Below are 22,957 nucleotides of genomic sequence, written 5' to 3'. Positions count from 1 at the left end.
CCCTTGGGATTTGAAGCCTTAAATTTTGCATGTGTTCATTTTTCATGAAGATTTTCAATTTCTTTTCAAAAGGCGCCTAATCTGAAATGTTGACATTGGAAGATTGCTAGATTCTGGTTGAGTTCATATAGAATGACCCCTACAAATAATTTTTTGATGCCCATTGATGATGCTTATACAAACAATAATGGTGAGAAAAAGTAGCAACTATATTGAGCAAAAAAGAGCTTTATTAATTACCTCTTACAATACTTTTCCACATATTCGTACAATATCAAATATGTGCAAAAACGTGACCACTTATTGAGGACACAACACAACCTATATTTGAAGTCATTGCAACGCAATTGAAATATACTTCTTCAGAACGTCTTCTGATTTCAATAACCAATATGTTCAAAACCCGTTCGAGACACAATTACATTCTTCCAAACCCTTGTGTCTCCTGAACTGCATAGACAAGCATGGATTCCAACTCATTAGGGTTTTCAATGCCTCTAAGCAGGCTTAGAAGCAAGCCACATGTGCTGCTTGACGGCAGCCGCTTGCATCCTGCTCCAGTTGAATAGAAGCTGATCTGAAGTGTGTCATCGAAACCTGCTGGTGGCCGATGCTCTGCACCTGTCCAGAACTCAAGGAGCTGCGGCAATGTCAGAACTCACTTCTTACCTTTGGTGAAAGAAATGTCACACCATTTAATCATTTAGTTCCCAGCTGTTCTTTTGATCTGGAAAAGGTGATTTCTCTTTCACCACACTCCTTCTGTTTGCAACACAAGTTAAGCTTCCTTGTCACAGGACATGTTTTGAGTTGCTCAATTCTAGCGTCCATTTACAGAATATCTTGTTCAAACCAAAAGGCTAAAAATGTTGGAAGTTTAAATTGGGGGTATGGTGCATGCGAAGCTGGTTGTGGGATGGTTTGGAATAACATGGAGTGGGATGCATGAAGCATGCTAGATGACTCTGAGTGGAGGTTAAGGCGTAATGAATTGGAATGCATTGAGGTGTTGCGTTGGGCTTGGATGGGTTGATTTGGCCTTGCTGGGTGTAGAAGTGTGACTCTCAAAATACATGGGACAGAGACTGTCAGTTTTATACTCCACTCTCTCTTAAATTAATTTATTCCTTAATTATTTACACGGGCATAAAAAACAAACAATTTGTCAAATTATTGCTTGCGTAATTAATTCTCAACTCCTTTTACTTGATGTACCATGTTGTTGCTCCAAAGGAACAAAAAACAAAACCAAAGGAAAGAAATCAGTTACTATCCTCACTTGGATGTATAATTACTCACTTCAAAATTTATAAAGAACCAATTAGGCTTCACAAATGAAAATAATCTTCAGACTTCTTTAAAAAGACTGGTAAATCACAAATTTAAAAAGTCTTAAAATGTTTCCACTACATCATGGATACATTCCTTCAACGAATCAACGATGTAAATCCGGCTTCAAAATACTCTGACTGCAGCCACAACCTCGGATTTCCCAGTTCTGTATTCAGGAATCAGCGGGGTTTCCGTCATCTGGAATCGTGACTTTTAAGCAGGGGTAGCACGGGTAGCAAGGGTAGTACGAGGGAATCAATCCCTGACCAATGACCATCTCAATTTAAAGAAATAACCCAAACATACAAGTATTCCATCCTCATTTTAAAAGAGGACAAATTGCTAACTGCAATTTTAACTTTGGCTACATCACACTGGTGAATTCTTTAACTTCATTAAGAATATCTTTACATGTCACATTACTCAGAGGTTATTATAACACTAAAAGAGAAGTATAACTGCATCTTAATCAAATCAACAAATGAATCATACAACATTGTCTTCTATATTAAATAAGAAATCAACACTTACGAGTTTCTTCACTCTCAGTTGAGTTCTGCTCCTTTGCTTGCCCTGACAACAACCCTCAACAGACAAGGTATCCTCAGTCAAGTTTTGACCAAGGCTGAATTGCTGAACAGACACCTGATGTTGTGTCTGATAGGCAAAAGCTGCCTCAAGATTTTGCCTTATGGCCAACAAAAACAACTTCTAGGAGCAACGAAATCTTGTGCTATCACAGCGGAATCATTTGGCAATCTGATTCACACACTGACTCTTACTTTCCACCTCACTTTTACTACATACTTCATTGTAGCATTCTCAGACTAACTTTGAATAATAAGGGTACGGCTTTCTACCAGAGCTACATCAACTCATCTAACTAAAAGAAACAGACCAAGAAACAGGTTATCTTCCATTCTGGTTTATTGTTCACAGTCCTAGAAAACACAATTAGTTAGTAACGAGGGGTGAGAAAAGCTCTCTCCCCCAGAGTCTACTACCGACTATACACAATACCTGCCTAATTATGAAATTATGATAACTACACAAAAGAGTCTACACGATGGGACTCCAACTGGAGGGATGAATTCAGTGGGGAAAGTTAAAGAAGAAAACTCATGGCCTAGTCAACGTAACTTGGGGGGGAGGAATAGTAAAGACAGGCTATTTGTCTACAAGGGGGATGTAAAAAGACTTAAAAAATATAATAAAACACAAATCATCTGACACTGGGTCAAGTTGGATATGATAGAGCTCGTATAGTGACTGCACTCGCTGTGCTTAGTCAGCACCGACAGTTGTGCTACAACAGCAGCACTCCGAAAAAGCTACAGACAGTGCACCTCAGGTGTTATGTTTTAGAACACCTGCTACATTAATTATGCACTTCAGGTGTTGGGGCAGTTTCCAACAACTCCTGCACCTAAGGTGTCATTTTTAAACTTTCAGGAGCACTTGCTAGAAGCTAAATAATGCACTCTTTATGTTCGGTGTAATGTCCTATATTTCTGCACTCCTTGTGTCAATTTGTACTGAAGAGTACCAAAAGAGTAAACAAAGGCTCGAATGAAGAAAAACAAACGATCTTTGAGCATCTTCATATCCATCATAATTCATAACTTTCCGAGCAGAAAACAATGTCTTCATTTTTAAAAAGATGATTAAAAATTCCAAAGATATATTTTAAAGTGACTCAGCCTCTTTTGAATCAATCAAATGAGAATCATTTTTAAGAAAACAATCTTATAATTATTACAACAATAATAATTTATAAAATTGAACTGAGTATAAACATGAAAATAGAATAGTTCACTGAACACAATCTATAAAATAAATCTGCCAAGTCTCTGCAAGGAATCGGCACTCACTCTGCTGTGGATTATAATCATTTGTAAACTTGGATCAACCAATGGAAAATGAAAATAAAGTTTTTCACAGAACACAATCTATAAAATGAACCTGCTAAGTCTCTGCAAGGAAGTTGCACTCACTCTGCCGTGCATTATAATCGTTTGTAAACTTGGATCAAGCACCGGAATATGTAACTAAACTTGTTCACCGAAAAAAATCTATGTCAAGTCTCTGAAGAAAATTTCCACTCACGTTGATGTGCATAATCATCATTAATGAAAATGGAGTCAGTGCAAAATGTAAAAATACACATGTTTATTGAAAAAAGTCTTTAGTGAATCTGTCATGTCTTTAAAAAAGTTTGCACCTATTCTGCTATGGATTTTAAGAAAAAGAAACTTCATTTGTTTTTATATAGTTACTTTCATTTTATAAAAATGGATTAAGCACTGAACCGTTAAAGTAAAGCTGCTGATTGAAAAAAGCTGCCTTAAATAAACTGTGATGATTTTGCACTTTTTCTGCAATGCATTTTTAATAAGTAAAATAATAACTTGGTCTTATTACTCAATTGTGAGAAGAAATGATTTTACATGTGTGGTTCATTTAACAGATTTCTTTAAAAGCATTCTTTAATTCTCTGCTAGTGTCTCCCAAAACATGTCAAACATATACTTGGCCTTTTTATTTTTTGCTTATTTTGAAACCTGTTCTTACATGTAGTTGATAACGTATTAATGCCATTGGTTGATTTAATACCCATCAGTCAAAGTACCTGTTTTGTAAAAAGACTTGTTATTAATTTGTGGGTCATGTATACGTTAATTAGGCACTATCAGTCTATCTCTGTATAATCTGCATGTGTCATTGGTTGCACTCATTATGTTGCTACATTCACCATAGCTTTGCATGCACTCAGTATCTAGTACAGTAGCTTGGTTACCAGACCTTATACATTTGTGACCTTCAACCCCACAACAAGCAACGAACGCCAGCTCAGAAATTCTCCGACAAATCGCCAAATTTCGCGGTGAGAAGAGGCAGCATAACGTTTCACCTAGTACCGAATGCTTTTCTCAGTGTTAAGAAGGTGTTGAATGGTTTGTTCATATTGGAAAAATTTCAGATTTATTTATTACTGGTGATATTAGTTGACGGTAGCAAGAAGCCATAGTCCTCAATTTTTAGCAGGACCTGCTGGATGTTCAGTTTCTGCCCAAATGCAATCAGGCTTGGCTGCTTAGTCTCATTGTCTTTTTAAAATATGCCTTTTCAAATAGAATCTTCTTAGTCTTTGAATGAGAAATGGTAAATTTATAGGGCCTACATGTATGTGGGAGCGTGCTGGAGAGTCTAATTTTCAGTTCCAGAAGTTGAATAGTACAAGCCGCCTTGGACCACAGGATTAATGAACCTAGGACACTATAAGTATATGTAGCTTTTAAAACCTTGTGATTAAGTAGTTTGAAGTGGGAAAATGGTATTATTTGGCAATTTCATGTAAATGTAGATCAACTTTACACTTAGAATGTATATCCTAATTTGCCTTCAATGCCAACGTAATTTCCACTACCGGTGGTGGTATGTTGCTGTCATAGTTCAGGTCATAAATCTGGGTCTGCAAATAGGCGTAGAAGTTCCTGAGCTGAGGTGGGTACTCTAAGTTAAAAAGCCAATGGCTTTTGAAAAGGATATCCACTGCACAGGTGATATTAGTTGACCGTAGCAAGAAGCCATAGTCCTCAATTTTTAGCAGGACCTGCTGGATGTTCAATTTCTGCCCAAATGCAATCAGGCTTGGCTGTTTCGTCTCACTGTCCTTCAAGACATCCTCCACTGGTTCTGTCACTTGAAAAGAAATCATTCCATTCATTACCTCAATGGACTTTTTGATTTAAAATTTAAAATAAATGGGCACGGACGCACACAAGTATGTTTCATCTTAAAGTTTAATGGTTTACTTTCAAGAGTGACCATGAAAGTTTGACACTCTAACCTCACTGTTTGAACCAGACCGTGGTCATCGTCACATATCTGTGGGTACATGACGTGCATAATAATGCCTAAGTGCTTTGCTCATAGAATTTTTTGCATCTGCATAAATAAATAAAGTTTTTGATTAATCACATCAAGGAGAACTTTGCAAGAGCTGAAAAGGGGCATCACTTTAATGTTATAATGTTGTGAACTTTGTCATGTTTGTAAGAACAATTGCATTACAGAGGTCTTTCAGCATTTTGGAGTTTCCTGATAAATTATAAGAACCACAATGAAGAGTATACCTCATAGCATTTGACCAAAAATTTCTCAGCATCTTCTCGTGACACACGACCCTTTGCCTTTGTGTTGTACGATGGTAGTAAGCGGACGAGCGTAACAAAACCTTGCTTTCAGATCTACTAAACAAGCCAGAGAAAGAAGAAAAATACTGGTCATTTTAATTTTGGAATTTAGTCCTTAACATCAATTAACTCATAATAAGTGGCATTGTTTTGTCAATGTCACTGTCAATGTTTTGTCAATGTCAAATAAAGGTATTCCAACAAACTGGGTATGTTCTTTCCTTTCCATGCACAGTTAACAACATCACAAAACCTGATCCTGATAAGGGTTTATAGTTTTGTTTACGGTGCATTGGAAGGAAAAAATTGTTTTATGTATAGGTTGGTAAAAGAGGGCATGCCTTTGCCTTTAATCCCTCTTATCTTCATAGCTTTTTGGTAAATGTTTATCTCCAAAGTTTAATTATTTATGCATGTAGCTGTTAAATCTCGGTTATCTTGACCTGAGCTTTTGTCCTGGTCTGCTGATCCTTTGTATTCCTTGAGTACTCTGTCCACTATCCCTTTGTGGCAAGAAGCAGCATATGTCAGCAGATCCTGCGAGTGGCTCTCCCACTTTTTCAGTAAGCAGTCTGTAGACTCGTCATACATGGCTTTGAAATCCTGATCAATCTTTTGCATGGAGAGAAAAAGAAAATAGTGGTTGAACCATAGAGTTGGATATAATAATGAACTAGAGGGCGTACTCGCCTAATCGCTGTGCCGACAAGAAGATCGTGCCGCCATTTTCAAACCGGGCAAAACCGTGATATTTTGTCACTAGCGACTCGAGTCGTATACGTGATAAGCGCGCACCTCTTTTCGTAAACCGGTCTCCAAACTATCCTAATTTTACCCGAGTAGCAAGAAGAAACATGCCTGAAAGCTGTGCAGCGTTTGGCTGCACCAATCGGCGCAAGAAGGGAGAAGGTGTTTCATTTCATAAGTAAGTATTTTCATGCATAATTTAATGTGCATATTAACCAGGATAGTACTACAGGACGTGCCTATGCATGGCCGGGAATTGTGTAGTTGGGGACACCTCCACTACTTGTTATTTGGTTTTGACGTGGGGAATTTAAATTGGTTTTGGACAGGGTAATTATGGTGATGAAAGGTGAATTTTTTATGCAGGTTTGAAACTAGTTTGGGTGGTGATAAGAACCATATTATCATCAACTTTCATCAGCCTAAACTTGCATGACTCAAACAGCAACTGAGCGTGCATTTTTGGCAATATTTTTGAATTCAAATAGTCTGCTGTACATTTGATTTGGTATCTCCTTTTTGTGATATATATACATGTACTTTCATGTACACTTTAATGTCCAAAAACACTCACTTGTCAGGCATGTCAGGGGCTCACTTAATAGCATTAAGGTTCTAAAACCTCAAAGTTGAAAACAAAAGGTGTAAACATGGTCAATACATGATGTAGTTGGACTAGAAATTCAGGATTTTACAGGGTATAAATACAGTGTGTTTGGATTAATGTACAAACTGACAGAGACGTCTCTTCATTAATTAGGTTATAATGGACCTAGCTACCCAGCCAACTTGACACAACTTCTGTAATAATCCAAAAAGTGACAGGCTACATAGTTTTTTTATTATTAAAAGGATGGCTTGCATATTATTACCTGGGGTTATCTTTTCAATTTAGATTTCCTCTTGCAAAACCAGCTCTTTTGAGCAAGTGGTGGCTGCAGTCAGCAGAGCTGATTTTGTACCATCAAAGCATCATGTGGTGTGCAGCGAGCACTTTGAAAATTACATCAGAGGTATGTGTTTTTATTGACATTGTAGTTGCATTCAATCTCAGGACAGTTTACAGTCACTTCGCCCATTTTCCATTTTGCCCACTAGTTCACCCACAACCACTTCCCCATTTACCACTTCGCCCACTTGCCCATTTGCTACTTCCAGTGATTTCGCCCACGTGATGTCCAAAATTTGGCAATGTCTGCAGTGGTGGTATATGGTAAGGAATGGCATGTGTTTTGGATTTAAGGGTGAAAATAAAATTTTTGGTTGAATCTTGAAAGAACCATGGAGGAAGCAAAAAAAGACTTCTTGCTTTACAGACCTCATTGCTGACATTGCTGAACTCATTGGGCATCTTGTAAGTGAAGTGGCACATGGGCGAAGTGGTTGGGGGGGACTGGTTGTGGACGTACTGGAAAATGGGCAAAATGACCGACACCTCTCAGAACCTGAATACTGAACTGTTTCTGCTGAACTGCTCATGTGTTGATACTCTTGTGATTTTAAATTATCATATTGCAAATTAATAAAGTTGTACTTTTGCAGGTATACATCCCAGAGATGACCCTGACGTCGTTCAACATGAACTCCTGGAGCAAGCTGTACCCTCCATCTTTCCCCAGTTTCCGCCTCACAAACAAAAGAAGCAAGCAAGCAAGAGGCCTCCACCTAAAAGAAGAATGCCTGCAGTTGATCTAAGCCCACAGCCTCAAAAAAAGCTGTCACAGACCACATGTATGCCACATCATTAAGTTCGGTTCATGGAAAACTGAAGGAAACCACAGAAAAACTTCAAGAGGCCCGTAAGGAACTTAAAGTAGCTAAACAAAAAGTAAAGCGTCAAAGTAAAAGAATCAAGTCTCCTGGAAGAAGTGAAGAAAAAGCACATGATAAACCAGGGACAGTTGGAGTTGCTGAAGCTCAACTTTGGTGAAAACACATTAACGCTGATTGACAATGAGCTGAAATCTTTGGAAAAAGACAAACATGGGCACAGGTTCTCAGAGCAACTCAAGCAATTTGCAGTCACACTTCATTTCTATAGTGCTCAGGCCTATGAATTTGTCAGGCAGTATTTGCATCTGCCACATCCCAGCACAATTCGCAAATGGAGTGCGAGCCTGAATTGCCAGCCAGGATTTCTGACTGAGGTCATCGACCATATCAAGGAAATGGCAGCTGAGGATTCTTTGAAGAAGCACTGCATGCTTATGCTTGATGCCATGTCACTGAAAAAAGAAGTTGTGTATGACCCCAAGACTAACAAGTATGCTGGTTTCATTGACTGTGGCAATTTCCTAGCTTCCTCTGAAGATAGTCTTGCAACGGAAGCCCTTGTTTTCATGACTGTAGGATTGACCGGCAGTTGGAAGTATCCAGTTGCATACTACCTAGTAGATCACTTGTCTGCTGCAGTGCAAGCGGAGATCATCAAGCAACTTATTTGTGTGCTTGCAGAGTCTGGAATGGTTGTACATGGTGTTGTATGTGATGGCACATATGCAAACCAAACAACAGCATCACTGTTGGGTTGTTCAATCACTGCCACTGCCATGCGATCATACTTTCCTCACCCAGCCGATTCATCTCAGATTGTCTACTTCGTGTTTGATGCATGCCACTTGATTAAGCTGGTTAGAAACTGTTTAGCGACAATGGAGACAATTTACCACAATGGAGATGAGATATCTTGGAGGTACAGATTATATGAGGTTCAACAGAAGGATAATTTGCACTTTGCAAATAAGTTAAAATCCAAGCACATTTTGTGGCAGCAGCACAAGATGAATGTGAAAGTTGCTGTACAGGCACTAAGCTCGTCTGTAGCAGATGCAATTGATTTTTTGAGAGCGGACCTCTGTCTTGCGGAATTCGAAGGAAGCAAGAAAACTACACAGTTCATCCGTATTGTTGACAAACTGTTTGATTTTATGAATTCAAAGCACCCTAAAGGAAAGGGATTCAAGAGTCCAATGAATACTACCAACCTTGCAAAAAGACAAAAATGGCTCCTGGACACAAAGAAATACATGGAGGCTCTTACAGATGCAGATGGACAACAACTATGCAGGGGCAGAAGGAAGACAGCATGGGTAGGGTTCATGGCAACTATCGACTCAGTAATTGGTATTTGTCATGACCTTCTGACAGCTCCACAGCCTTTCCATTATGTGTGCACATACAAGATGTCCCAAGATCACTTAGAAATGTTTTTCAGCCGAGTTCGCAGAAGAGGTGGCTGGAATAATAATCCCAACTGCTTGCAGTTCAAGTGGGCACTACGTGCCATCCTCTTGAAGAACCTCATCATGCCATCAAAAAATGCCAATGTTACCATTGATGAACCCTTAAATGTGCTGTTTAAGTCCAAGCCAACTGCTGCTGTCCATCACACCAATACTAACATGCAAAGATTTGCCGAGCTTTTGAGAGAGCCCTCAGAATTTCACGACCACATTCTGCATTACATGGCTGGATACATAAGTCGGCACGTGATTGCAGACTGTAAATGCACACAGTGTTGTGTTGCCCTGCACAGGAACACATCTGACTCTGCCGTCTCATCAGAAAGCATGTTAACCACCAGGAAAGACCGTGGGGGTCTTATTCAACCAAGAGACGATGTTTTTCGAATTGTGAAGACAACCGACAGACTTTTGAGGCATGATACTGCTTGATCTATGGTTCTTTAATTTTACACCTGTTAATGTTGAATTTATTAAGTGTTCAGTGATTTTTATTTCACATTTTGGAATTCTTGGTTTTTTTTCTTGAATTGGTTTCTTGATTGTACTAATCAATTTGTGTTTCATTTTGAATTGTTTGTAATGCAACTTACTAAAGTTGATATTTGTTACATGCTAACTATTTGATCATTTTTATTTTTACACATACACGTAACTTGTTTGTGTACTAAGTGCAAGAAAACTAGCATCTTGTTCACACAGTTCGTCAGTTTTAAAACTTAACTCTAAAAAGAATTCCTTTCTTTAAGATGTTTTGTTAAAGTGAACAAAGTGAAGATTTTGAGTTAACGAGGATACATGATGATGTACGTATATATACAATATACTGTTTTTCAAGGGCTACGCTTGTAACTGAATAAAGTTTACAATGTTGTGTTCTTAAGTGAAACATGAAATGTTTAACCCCCAAAATGTTCATTTGGTTGACATGGCATACAATTGGTTCATTTCAAGAATTCACCCATGTTGTAGTTTTTACCATTTCCCAGCATATTCAATAGTACATGTCATGCACAACAAATGTGATACATACTGTACATGTAGTTCAGTCTGTGCATGCATTTTGTTTCACAAAGTCAACTAAAAATGTTTAGGTGTAGAATAATAAATGGAACAGGATGTATTTGGGTGAAGAGTAGATTTTAGTGTCCTTCGGACCTGGAAGTTGACAAACTTGCTCTCCCAGGTTGCCACAGGAGAGAAGTCAGTCAATCCCAATACGCTGAAGTTAAATTTAACTATGCAACCTCAAACTATGCTCTATTTGTATGACATGGTTCCGAGCCTTGTTTCAATATGTGTGGGGAGAGTAGGACCTGGCAATTTGCAACCCTCAAAATCTAAACGTTTTCCTACATGTTCTTGATTTTGTACATGTATTGATAAGTTCCTTTGTTTATGGATTTTCCAGTTTGATTGCTTTTGACTAGCAAGAGTTTATTTGTTCATTTAAAATAATAAAACACGCTACTATATTCATCATTGGCTTCCATACTGAAATGATGTAATGCATTTAAAGTTGTGCTAGAGCAGTTGCATATTTGGGTTTAGGGAAGAAGACAAGGCATAATCAGTAAAAAAAAAAGTTGTCCACTTTTTTCATCTGTAAATATTTCCCACCCTTTCCCTTAATATTGTTTGGAAGTGTCAGTACATGTTCCTAAAAAAAATCAGAAACGAAAAATTGATCAACAAAATACTTTGTGGGGTAGGGTTAGATGGTCCTGTTACGCCCCAAATAAGCCACTAAGCTAGAACTTGTTTGTTTTACAAACCGTCAAAGGATGCCTGAAAGTTAATTTTTCAAAATTTTGGGGGAATGTCTTGAAGAATTTTTAGGCTCTCAGATGTCTGCAGCACGGCTTGTCACAACACTTGGATTTGCACATTCTGCTTGGCCCAAATGGGAAACAAACCCTTACATTACATGTAGACGGCATTTCACTTTCCAGTCTCACTTTCAGAAATTCTGATTCCCTCCCAAATTTCTTGTGAAACTGCAGGCATCCCTTTTTGCACAGCAAGGAGTTCGTTCTTGTCCACTGTTTTTGGAATCAGATTTTGTAATGGAAACTGCAGTTGCTTGAATCAACAAATAAAATTGACAAAACCCTCAGCAGCCGGCCCCGGCCCCCCAAGCTCCATGTGGGGTCTGACCATGGAGTTTTCATGGAACTTGAACGAGAAAGAGACCGAGTTGAAAAAATGGGAAAACACTTTTTTTGCTTGTGTTTTGTGTTACAGGAGAGCATTGACTAAAAACCTGAAAGGAAGACCCAACCCCCTAGGAACTTCCCCAGCTCTCATAAAATCCATCCAGCAAGATTTATTGCTTGCAATTCGGTCCTCAGTTTTTGGCGATCCGTCTGAGCATTTCTTTGAGCAAGACCTCACCGTAGAAGACGATCATGGCACTCAACTTGTGAGGACAATCAGCGGATTGTTCATCAAGACTGTCCTGTTTCACCATGGAAGGCTGTACACCGAGCGATATGTCAACAAAAACTTGCCATCAAAAAGACACCAACTCACCAAGACCATCCTGTTTCTAGGTCAATAGGGCCTAGGAATAAGTAAGGTAAGATTTTTCATTGTTAAGTATCTCCAGAATGCGTCACAAAAAAAAGTAATTTTACCGCGAACTTTCATCCATTTTTCATGTCGTGCATAGCGTGTTGTATTACATCCAGGTACTTCGCGTGTTGTTTTGCCCGGTTTGGCCATGGTCGCCTGCTTTTCATGCGCGCACAGTGGTAAAGCGTTGCTGGCAATTAGGAGTACGCCCTTTAGTTCATTATTATATCCAACTCTATGGGTTGAACTGACTGATTACAAACTGACAAAATATTCATTTTTAACCCAGCTTCACCATCCCCACCACACTCCTATCAACAGTGGATGGCTCTGGCAAAATGCAAACTGCTTGAATATAGAGGACTGAGCCCTTGATATTTGCTCTTCTTGATTTTTATTACATTTATAACACTTACTAGATAGTGGATATTAGTGTTTGTGTATACCCAAGAGTTTGTGAAAAATACATAATTGGGTCAAATCTACGACCTCCAGCAACATCTTAGAAACAGTTATTTGCAATACCAGCTTGTACACCTACTCCTACCGTATAGTCAGTCCCTGCAAGCTTGGTGGTCGAGTGGTAAAGAGATCTACTCTAGAAAGCAGGAAGCTTTGGTTCAAGTCCAACTTTCAGGTATACACTGAGTATTGTGTCATAATACACATTTGGAAGGGCCGATATCCAAAATAAATCAACTTCTTCATAATGCAAAATATCTTAACACTAGAGCCCATTGTAACTGTCACACATGGGTTGTGTTGTTTGCCTCAGCCCCTTCTGCAACTGTTAAGATTCTGTGCTACTTGAGCACAGAATGGTCATCGACATGTAACTGGTGAATTTCCTTGCTACATGTAATTTACATGTACATGTGTGTTATTTGTAACTTACCAGCTCTGGCATGTCCATGAATCGTGTTATTTTTGTAGAACCTCTGAAATGTACGGCTTTGCTGTGTCGATCCACGCACGTCTATTTGGGAAGCACTTCGCCATCGCTTGGGCCACTGCAGGCTTATTTCTGTCCCTCATTGCATTTCGGCAGAATGATGCCAGTTCCTCTGCCTCTGACTCAACAAGCAGTGAGGGGGATGAGACTTCTTTCGGACCTGGTCACGTGCGTGTCGTGGCACTAGTCCTCTGCTTTGCCGATGGAGGCAACCCTCGCCTGATGTTTTTGGAGTTTATCCTGTAGGTACCCACTTTGACCCCTGTTGAACTGAAGAAGTGTTCCTTTTGAGAGAAAAGAGTTATTTTTGTTGCCAAAGTTGCAAAAAGTAAATTGTGGAGGTTTTGGGTTTCAGTTTTAAGTTTCCCTTGAAAAGTTATTCCCATTCAGCCTTTGCATAAGGGAAAGTATGTGACTAACTTGGGGGGCATTTTGGCTGGTTTAATCTCTCTATGTAAAAAAAGTTTAGTAGACAATACTTTTTCATGAAGCCTTTGGTTTAGACTATAAGATTTCTATATTAAATTCACCCCTGGTTACTTGTAGCTGCTTCTTTCAGTTACTTGCAGTTACCTGTGTTTGACATATGAATTTAGAGGAAGCACTGCATGAGGTCCCAGCCATTAGTAAAATTTCATGTAATGGATACGTACTCATCAGGATTTATTTTGATTCCTTTGCAGTGAACTATGGAAGCAGTTTGGCCTAATTAAAGCTATTTAAGCCCATACTTACATATCCTGTAACGCTGCTGGTATCTCTCAGGTTTGGAAAAAGCCTTATTATTGCCCGTCCCGTTTCATGTTTTTCCTCAATGGTAGGGTAGCTGCAATTAAACAGAGCAGACACAATTTGAAAATCACTTTTTCATTCTTATTTAATTATGCCTTTCTGACAGTCAGTGTTAGAGTCCTTTCATAACAAGTATCTTTAAGATGCTGGTAGCAGCAGACACAACAGTCCTTTCTAACAATCTTTGCTCATACGCACAGCTACGCACGCATGTTCAGGATTTTTGTGCATGCTCGAAACTGCCCCCAAAACCCCAGTGTGTTTGGTCTCAAAGTTGCTCAACAAATCCCCACTCCCTTGCCTCACATTTGTACAACAATTTAGTTCAAGTGCTGACAAGAAACCTTCCCATGTAGACTTGTTGATTGTGATGCTTTGTAGCTACTTTGAAATTAAAAGTTGGTTTGGCTTATACATGCACATGTAATTGATCCACTGAAAACAGGGAGGAAATTTCTTACAAGTTTATTCCACTTACCTTCCACATTTTGTTATGAGATGTGCAGCCAGAATGGACACAAGAGTCATCCGAGTTCGTGGGGAAATGTATTTTCTCTGGTTGTATTCCTCAAGTATGGAGGGTCCTTTAGGGTGCTCCCGAAGTATATTGCCAGCATCAAAAGGCATCTGTTATGGAGTATGTGCACAATAAACAAAAAAAAATCTACAAAGATAAGACATTTATAGCACATTTTCCTCTACGATGGGCAATACAATTTTGAGGAAGGGTTTCATACACCCTCATAGATACCGTATAAAAACTGCGAAGAGAGTACCATCTTTGCAAATAATATCGCTACCTAGCAAGATTCAATTTTGTTTGCTCTCTGTTACTGTATGATATTAAACTGATATAGGAGGTTCCAAAAGAAAATCATTAAGATTAGTGTGATTGTCTATTTTGAAAGGGCAGTTTATAATCTACATGGAGTTTGGGGGTCTTGGAATTACCAGTGGAGGCTTCTGTATGGAAATGTACAGGTGTTTACAGACATTTAATTTTTAAAGGTCTTCTCACATTACTTTTTTTGGAGGTACACAAGCTATTGGCCTGCCGCAACAGTGATCTAGGAGTACCGGTATTTGTCATGTCAGTGGATTATTCTTGCAATTTTCTTGATGATGGCATCTCCTGCTCATCATCATACCGTGAATCCGAAGTGTCCTGTGTGAGATGAATGACAAATTTACTTCCACTTTACAAAAAGAATTATTACAGAACTCATTTTCTTTTTCCTTGCAGGTCGTCAAACGAGCTGGCATGCTTCGTGTGATTTTATGTAACCCAAAATAATTGACGGATGTACTGTATTTTGTCCTTACATAAGACTTGGGTGCTGCAGCTGTCAATGTGCGCGGTTCAGCTTTCAGTTTCAGTAGGTGTTGACATTCGACAGTTTCCTTTGGGTTAATACATACTGTCCTGACTGTACCTGCATCTGATATATGTGTCTTTGCAGCAGGTTGTGCGACCTTCTTTTTGCGCTTGTGCCACATGTTTCAATCAAAGAATTTTTTAATAAATAAAATTAACTTACGTCAGTGGAGGATGATGTAGAGGCACTGCATGATAATGATGGGGACAGCGAACTCAAAGGTTGTGAGGGATTTGGTTTGTAAAATTTAACCTCAATGACATCTTCTATGATGTCGTCATCTGTGCAGTCAAAATCTGAGACCATTTACAACAGTGACTTATCTGATGTCTTGAAGCTGCAGTTGAGCAGATGTCTTTGAAACAGTTCACGATACTTGCCAATCGCTTCGTTAAATTATGCTTTGCCTCAAATCGCATACACCACATATGAATCAGTGGTCCAATTTCTTTCATTGCCATTGGATAGTGCACAAGGAAATGGTGTTTGGGAAGAAGTCTTACTGTAGGAAACAGCTCTTTGAATAACAAATGATGATCATTGATAAGGTATTTCAGGTATTGGCTCAAGCCCTGTGTTGTTGCATCTGCAAAAGCAATGTCTACAATAACTCGTAGTTCCAAAATCAACGACCAATACAGACTTCCTACTGGAATCAGATAGCCAATCAGAACAGGCAAAACGTGAAGAAGACACCACATTTGACTGGCAGTTTGCTTCAGTGAATTGCCTTTTCCTTTGAGAGTGGACTCAAGAATTTGTGCTGGCTTATTTTTCTTGTCACAGTGCCGTAGCTGTGGCTCAGCATGAGGGAATTCAACTTATCAAGAGTGAAAAACTGCTCTTCATAGATAAACCTCCCAAGAACCAGTTTCACTTCCATCGGTACAATTCCTTCTTGTAGGTCATGCATAATATCTGGGGTCACATTCATTGAAACATGATAATACCAAAGTGAATTTAATACACTATCTCTCTTGACCCCTGTTACAGTTGCAGCAGACTCCTGAATGTGAGCACTATGGCTGTCTCTTTGTTGACGTTGAAAATTTTCTCCTAAAAATTGTTGCTGAAACTCCTCCCTATGACCCAAGCATATACGGCATGGTCTGTTTGCTCCAAAGCTCTCTACAAATCCAAGTAAACCATTGAGCCCAAGATTGTCTCCACAAGCTTTTGCTAAAGTTCCCCGAACAAATCTCACAGATTTATCTGGAAGTATAACCTTTGCACCCTCATCAGATTCCAACTTTTTCAACTCAGCAACAAATGGAACCAACATAGAATCAAACCCATACTTTTTGAGATCTAGACAATTACGAAATGTTAGTAAGTGAATGCTGTCCAGTGAAGAATTCATTTTTGGAGGCAAATCTTTCAATGTGAAGTAGAATGCTCCAATTTTATGAATGCCTCTCTTAGAACCCAATGGGTTAACAGCTTCAAATTCATCAAAGTAAACGCAAATCTGTAGTGCCTGCTTGGAAGATGCAAACAAAGGATGGGCTCTACACTGATTACCATCACGTAAATCTCGCAATACATTGTCACTGCTAACACACCCTGATTCAATTTCATTGCTTGCATAGTCATCTCCTAAAATCATTCCAATAGTTGATAAAATGGAGACATACTGAAATGTTTCCTGCACCAACACCCGCTTTGATTGATTAACCCTTTTCTCCAGTCTTCACATCATAACGAAAACCAAGAAAAATTGACTGAGGCTTAACTATTTTAAGATGTTCATCAAGAAACTTTTCTTGCCTGTACCTTGTTCTACGCCCTTCAAACAGTGACTTGCTGCCTTCAAATTCATGTAAGAGATTTATATACTCCTCGCTTTGCTGTTCAACTCCAATAGCCTCACAAGCGTTAGTGACTTTTCTCATCAAATTGTTGATTTCATCCCTCAAAACTTGCAGTTGCTGAGATCACTCTACTTAATGTAGCATGAGTCATGTTAGTTTCAGAAAGAAGTGACCTTATGAATAGAGCAGCTTGTCTTTTGATACAGAATGTTTCTCCATTGATCACATCATCCTCATCTACTGGTACGTGATCTTCACATTCGTCAGCGCTTTCAATGTTTTCTCTTTTTCCTTCGCTACATACATGCTCAATGTTTGCATAGTCATCAGTCGAACCGTCACCCTCATGTGCAGTGAGAGCATGTTGTTTGTAACATGTTTCCCGAAAGAAAGGATGACGGGCATCCTCCTTGACCACAAATTAACTTCAAATCCTTCATGTCGAAAACAGCATGTGCCATGTGTAAATGACTTATCAATTTAGCAACAGGTCCTGGAATGATGATATGGCAAGCGAAGCAAGTGTACCCTATTACTAACCCAAATGTAAGATGTTTGGGCTGGAACAACCGACAAGCAAATTCAATCTCTCAAACCAACAACTAAATTTGGTAGACACATGGATCTGTGGGGAGATTCTAAATTAGAAAAAAAGACACAAGAATTAATTTTTTCATCTGAACTAAGTAAGCATATTAAATTTCTCCAACCCTTGTTAAGGCCTTCCTATCGAGTGCATTCATTTACGAGCTGTTTCCTTTGGCCACACTATTTTATTCTTTGGTTTACAGATTTTTTCAGATGGAACAGAATTCCGGATGCGGAGAAGGAAAAAAATAAAATGAAATGACCCAAAACTACAGGTTGGCCCAGAAAAAATCAAGTCAACGATATAGGTGATACAGTTTTATTTTTTTAGTTTCTCTGACGATGTCTTCGACGTTCCGGGCGAAGAGGGTAAAAATAATAAAACTGGTCAATTATTTTTAGTCAATTTCGGCAAAAATCAACGTCGGTGGATCCGTAAACTAGAGAAAAAGAAAGGATTGCCTTACCGGGCTTATGACATTTTGCTTACTTGCCTACTTTTGATTTGACGATAGTTTTAATTTGGTTTAGGGCTATAGGCCTAACTGAGGCATGGCTAATGCTCGCAAGCACGAAGTTGGTGCACTGTTATAATACATATATCTGCTGTCTTCTCACCGTACCTCTTCTTGAAATAGCGAGCTTTAGTTTTGCGACGGGAGAAATCTAGTACGGTAATGTGAGCCAAACATTTATCTGCGCATGCGCGATATTCTGCAAGTCTCCGTCCTGCTCATATCTGGGACCGTCGTGAGGGAAAATAACGTCGGGTCCAAAATAGAAAGCCGAGCATTGAGTAATGCATGGTTGTGTGCACACGAGATGTCAGACACGTGGAAATCGACATACAGCAGTGTTAATGCAGTGCAAGATGGAAACCAACGATACGTTACCGGTAAATGATGTCCTATGTTCAGTTTTTTTATGAAGAATGAAATGATACCGTGTTCAATGTGTTTCACGCTGACTGGAGAAAGTCGGATTTGTAAGCAGGAGGGAAACTTACTGGGCAAAAACGCATTTAGGCCTATAAAGATCAGTGAATGTATTATGTTTTCCTTCCTCTAAACTGTTCATGAGGTTAGTTGCCTACCCCATGCTATAGTACATTTATTACCGTTAATACCCTAAAAAGGAATAAGGACTAATTTGAAAGCTTTCAATTTTCAAATAATGGTTGCTAGGCAAGCAATGTTCAAGCTAGATTCTGCATGTTATTTTGGACTAGCGTATTTTATTGTAACATTTTAGTAATATTTTTAGACATTGGTTGTAATTTTCCCCCAATACAACAGGAACAAATGACAACCAGAGCTACAACGTTGACGTTATCAATAGTATGTGTTACACTTTCTTCTTTATTATATTTCTTAGTGTGTTAGCTTTCATGTTAATAAAGAAATGTACATGTAGTCATATTTTGTTGAGGCACCAAATATATACTTTTTCACATGCAGCTGATCTTAGATGTTTATAGCAGTAACGTTGCTACTTTGGACCACATCAGAGTTACAAAGCAAATTCAATTAAATATCCCTAAAGTTTGGCAATATTATTTTGCCATCTTTCACGACATTGGGTGAACAGTCACCAGTGTTCCCTCATTTTCAGTGTATTTTTTTCTCACATCTCATATACCGGTAAATCTTTTATGCAATTGATAATTTCCTTGCCTATGTTGACAGTTTTCCACAATGGTTTACTTTTCACAATTTTCTGATTGAAAGAGTGGATTCATGTTATTTCTAAACTAATTCACATACATGTATTCACCTTTCAGCTGTAAAGGATTTGTGTGCTCATAGAATTGTTTGATGTTCACCTTTATTGATAAATCTGAAATTTACATTTACTAAAATCAAAATTTTAACCGTTATAATTTTTTATGACGTTAGTTGTGCAATTTTTTATGCATGGTTATAGCAATTTTCATGTTCATGTTTTTCATTATACATTCCTTTTGCAGGTTTTATTTATCTTTTGAAATGTTTTAAAATGTTAACATGAGTAATCACAACTTCATTGACTGTACTTTCTCATACCTCATGCTCTTCTAGGTGATAGCGTACATGTACTCATATTATCTGAAATAACTTTGGGCCCTGATATTTTGTGTTGATTTTTTAAGATGTCAAGTATCTTGGGTAATAATTCTTATATCTCTCTGCAAACAAACTAAATTCAAATCATGCAGTAAGAGAGACACACCAAAGCTCATCGTAAATTAAACGTGGTTATTCAAATCAATTTTAATGATTTTGTAATGCCTTCTGCACTTGTGCATGTGCTGCCCAAAATATATTATTACTTTTTCCCATGATGCAGTAATGCATACAAAAAACCAATTATAGTGTAGACCGCTCCAGCATATACATGTATATTAAATGTGAATTTTATAGCTCCCCAAAATACATTCAAATGATTCAAGACTGAGAGAAAAAAAATTGTGAGGGAAAAACCAGTCCAGAGGTTGTTTGAAAATATGTTAACATTTAATGAGTACCGTTCTTCTAATCCATATGCAATTCAAGGATCTGAAATGTAATAAACCGCTTGTCTGTTATTTACATTCATATGTATTTCAAGTTCCTTTTTCTTATTTATCTACCTTGTTGTTTTCCTCGCAAAGTTTCACACCCCACAACTTCAGAGACACAGGTTACTTTTTTCAGTTACAGATCAAATCTTAAATAAGGTGAGAGGCCATATTTTGGTATCAAATGAATGCTATGTTTTTATACATACAACAAAAGAGCCAAGAAAGACTGTATAACATTTCACCTGTTCTGGCATGTTGAACATACTCATTTGAACATACATGTACATGTATTCAAACAAATGAAGGAAAAATTGTACTGTTGAACATTCTGTTAAAACTACATTCACAAACAAATGGAATCAAGAATAATGATGGAAAAACCATCTACACTACTTGAAAGTACTCTTCCAGGGATGGAGGGTCAATTTCAAAGTAGTCAGATGTATTGTACTTGTACACACATGTATGTGCATTTGTCAACAGTCCCGAAACAATGTACATCTTTCCACAAGAACTCAAGAGAACCTTCTGTGACTTCTTGTAATCGGTGAATTTGAAGAAGTTCAAGATCTCCCCAAATGACCACTCAACAGTAATGCAAACTTTAGACATGGCAGCGTTAAAGGCCTCCTGCTCTGGTGATATGCGTACTGTAGGGAAAGGAGTCTGTAGGTGTGGACGCAGTGGGTAGGCAGAATCACCGTATAAACACAATGTGTTCCCTTCTGCATCATATGATCTTGCCTCCAGCTCAGTTAAGAGCCCAGATTCACGCAGACGATATGCGTCATGTCTCCTACCTTCTACTGGTCCGTACATGTGGGCTATGAGGCCATTGGGGGTTGTAACTGACTGAAACTTCAGCGCATGGATCCGTTTGTGCCCGTTATACATGACCTGCTGATGCTGACTTGGTCTGCATATTGGCCTCACTGTCCCATCAACAAATCCCCAACAGTTGCTCAGGGCAGAACCTTTTCTATGTGTTGAATCAGCAAACGTCTTCAAGCTCTGGGGCGATAACCAAGGTTGATCTAACGAGGAAACCAGGTGATTGTGATTGTCGAAGATGAAGTTGGTCATCCAATTGCAAGTCAAGCACAGCTGAGGAACTGAACGGCCATAGTCCTTCACGAGATCTCCATATCTACATGGATACACATACCTTTTGAGGGTGATGCACAAGGCCTCCAGTCCATCAATTTTTGAATTATTAGTCAAAATGATAATCTGTGGTACTCTCAAAGTATGTTTAAGCCTGAAAATGTCAGCTTTCTGGAATCTGTGGAGTGCAGAATGCACAATATCACTGTTACTAACCTTACACTGGACAATTTAATGGTCTGTTATGTACATAAGAAATTCATCATCACCGAGTCAGAAAATAACCAAAATCGGAAAGAGTTCCTCTTGAGAGAGCCACCTAAACATCATCATATTGACCTAACCCTAACCTTAACCCACTCATGTGCACCATTGGATTCATCATTATTTACAATTATATATGGTAAGATATTAATTTCCTACCAAGTAAAATTTTTTTTCTTTTTGGGTGGCTGTCTCAAAAGGACGTCTTCCCTCAAAGTCAAACATGTCAAATGTGAGATGCCTTATTTCCACCGAAAATGTTTTCTGATCTTTGCAATTTGGAGAAATTGGGATCAAAGTTAAGTAACTAAGTCACGCAAAGACTAGTGGGGAAGAATTCCACTGACCATGCCGACGGCCATACCTCGGCAACCCTATGGAACCGGCAGAGGACGTTTTTAAGAGGATATATGACCCTTTTTCCGTTATGGCCATCAAGGGAATTCTTTCCGACTAGTGTTATTAGTAATAATTTATTGAGTTTAATACTAGTATATGTACTTGTCTAGGCCTTAGTAACAGTAGGCTCTAAGGCTGTGCCTATTATGTAAATCTAGGCTAGCCTCTGTTCGTTGTTTAGTCTTACCTGTAATAGCTGTTACATTCATCATCGTTGAATCTATCTAAATTGAAACGATATCCATCATACTGGAAATCAATATTGGTGGGAGCATTCATATCATATAAGAGCACGAATTCTAAATCGTCTAATATATGAGAAAAATAAGCAACGGTAAGTATCTCCTGCGTTTTACGAAGGTTCGCCATGTTTAGACACAATCGAATGTAAACACTATTTACACTTTAACGTGGAGGGCGTCCTCGCATACCGTACCCGTTGCGCGTCGTGTACGAAACTGCTTCAACATACAAGGGGAGCTTGGGTGCGAGAACGCACCGAGCCCACGTAATCCCCCGTACTAGTACTAGTGCGCTCTCCGTCGCACAACGAAAGCTCGTTAATGTCACACATCACACGCCTTCTCGCTGTCCATCAAATTAACCTCAAGCATCAAAGCTTGTGCCAGTTGCGACATTCAACATTCCTCTTTCTGATGCTGTTGATACAGCATAAATCAAAACGCCTTTAGAACACTGAAATAATCAAATTAACCTCAAGCATCAAAGCTTGTAGTAGTAGGAGAGGGACAGTTCTGGACCACACGCCCTTTTCACCCCCTTTCACCCATCGCACTCACCGCTCGCTTTGCTCGCTCACCTTTTGACCCCGGCGCCGCTCGCTTTGCTCACTGTAAGCAACTCGTGACTAGCGCCGGGGATTTCCACTTCACTGACCTTGAACTTTTGACCCCGGCTGTAAACAACTCGTGACCGGCACTCACTGACAAACAAGTCGAGACTTGCCCGATCTGAACTAGTGACTGGCACCGACCTGCACCAGCAATCACTCACAAACAAAAAGGGATTTCCCCTTGCTTT

At 38.9% G+C, this 22,957-nt stretch overlaps 2 protein-coding genes and 1 long non-coding RNA gene across 4 annotated transcripts; all 3 read right to left on the bottom strand.

The window, feature by feature from the left end:
* Positions 1-1,092: 1,092 nt before the first annotated feature.
* On the bottom strand, positions 1,093-15,960 carry LOC110990288 (uncharacterized). Its single transcript, XM_087142503.1, has 6 exons — positions 14,854-15,960; positions 14,314-14,462; positions 13,779-13,869; positions 13,212-13,327; positions 5,258-5,280; positions 1,093-5,034 (listed from the first exon to the last, which is right to left on the bottom strand). Exons 1-6 carry the CDS (start codon positions 14,923-14,925, stop codon positions 4,724-4,726), a joined length of 762 nt encoding a protein of 253 aa, XP_086998629.1. The 5' UTR covers positions 14,926-15,960; the 3' UTR covers positions 1,093-4,723.
* Positions 4,896-13,206, bottom strand: LOC147797829 (uncharacterized). 2 transcript variants are annotated; one of them, XR_015426768.1, is made up of 4 exons: positions 12,987-13,206; positions 5,972-6,140; positions 5,469-5,585; positions 4,896-5,034 (listed from the first exon to the last, which is right to left on the bottom strand). It is a non-coding gene; the product is annotated as an uncharacterized LOC147797829 (long non-coding RNA). The 2 variants fall into 2 exon arrangements; XR_015426769.1 differs by having other exon boundaries at positions 5,469-5,582.
* A 2,972-nt stretch (positions 15,961-18,932) lies between the features above and the next one.
* Positions 18,933-22,686, bottom strand: LOC147797828 (uncharacterized). Its single transcript, XM_087142367.1, has 2 exons — positions 22,104-22,686; positions 18,933-21,431 (listed from the first exon to the last, which is right to left on the bottom strand). Exons 1-2 carry the CDS (start codon positions 22,283-22,285, stop codon positions 20,534-20,536), a joined length of 1,080 nt encoding a protein of 359 aa, XP_086998493.1. The 5' UTR covers positions 22,286-22,686; the 3' UTR covers positions 18,933-20,533.
* Between the last annotated feature and the right edge of the window lie 271 nt (positions 22,687-22,957).

Source organism: Acanthaster planci, linkage group LG10 (genome assembly GCF_054643075.1).
Source record: "Acanthaster planci isolate LZ-2023a linkage group LG10, COTS_SCS, whole genome shotgun sequence".
Taxonomy (NCBI): Eukaryota; Metazoa; Echinodermata; class Asteroidea; order Valvatida; family Acanthasteridae; genus Acanthaster; species Acanthaster planci.
The sequence above is the reverse complement of the archived record's forward strand: the minus strand, read 5'-3'. Positions and strand labels throughout refer to the sequence as shown.

Excerpts from the sequence above, each read along its gene's own strand:
- LOC147797828 (XM_087142367.1), bottom strand. The coding sequence starts at position 22,285 with ATGGCGAACCTTCGTAAAACGCAGGAGATACTTACCGTTGCTTATTTT. Across the intron at positions 21,432-22,103 it reads GAATGTAACAGCTATTACAG|ATTCCAGAAAGCTGACATTT; the intron begins GTAAGACTAAAC and ends TGCACTCCACAG.
- LOC110990288 (XM_087142503.1), bottom strand. The coding sequence starts at position 14,925 with ATGACAAATACCGGTACTCCTAGATCACTGTTGCGGCAGGCCAATAGC. Across the intron at positions 14,463-14,853 it reads GTACCTCCAAAAAAAGTAAT|ATGCCTTTTGATGCTGGCAA; the intron begins GTGAGAAGACCT and ends ACTCCATAACAG. Across the intron at positions 13,870-14,313 it reads CTCATAACAAAATGTGGAAG|CTACCCTACCATTGAGGAAA; the intron begins GTAAGTGGAATA and ends GTTTAATTGCAG.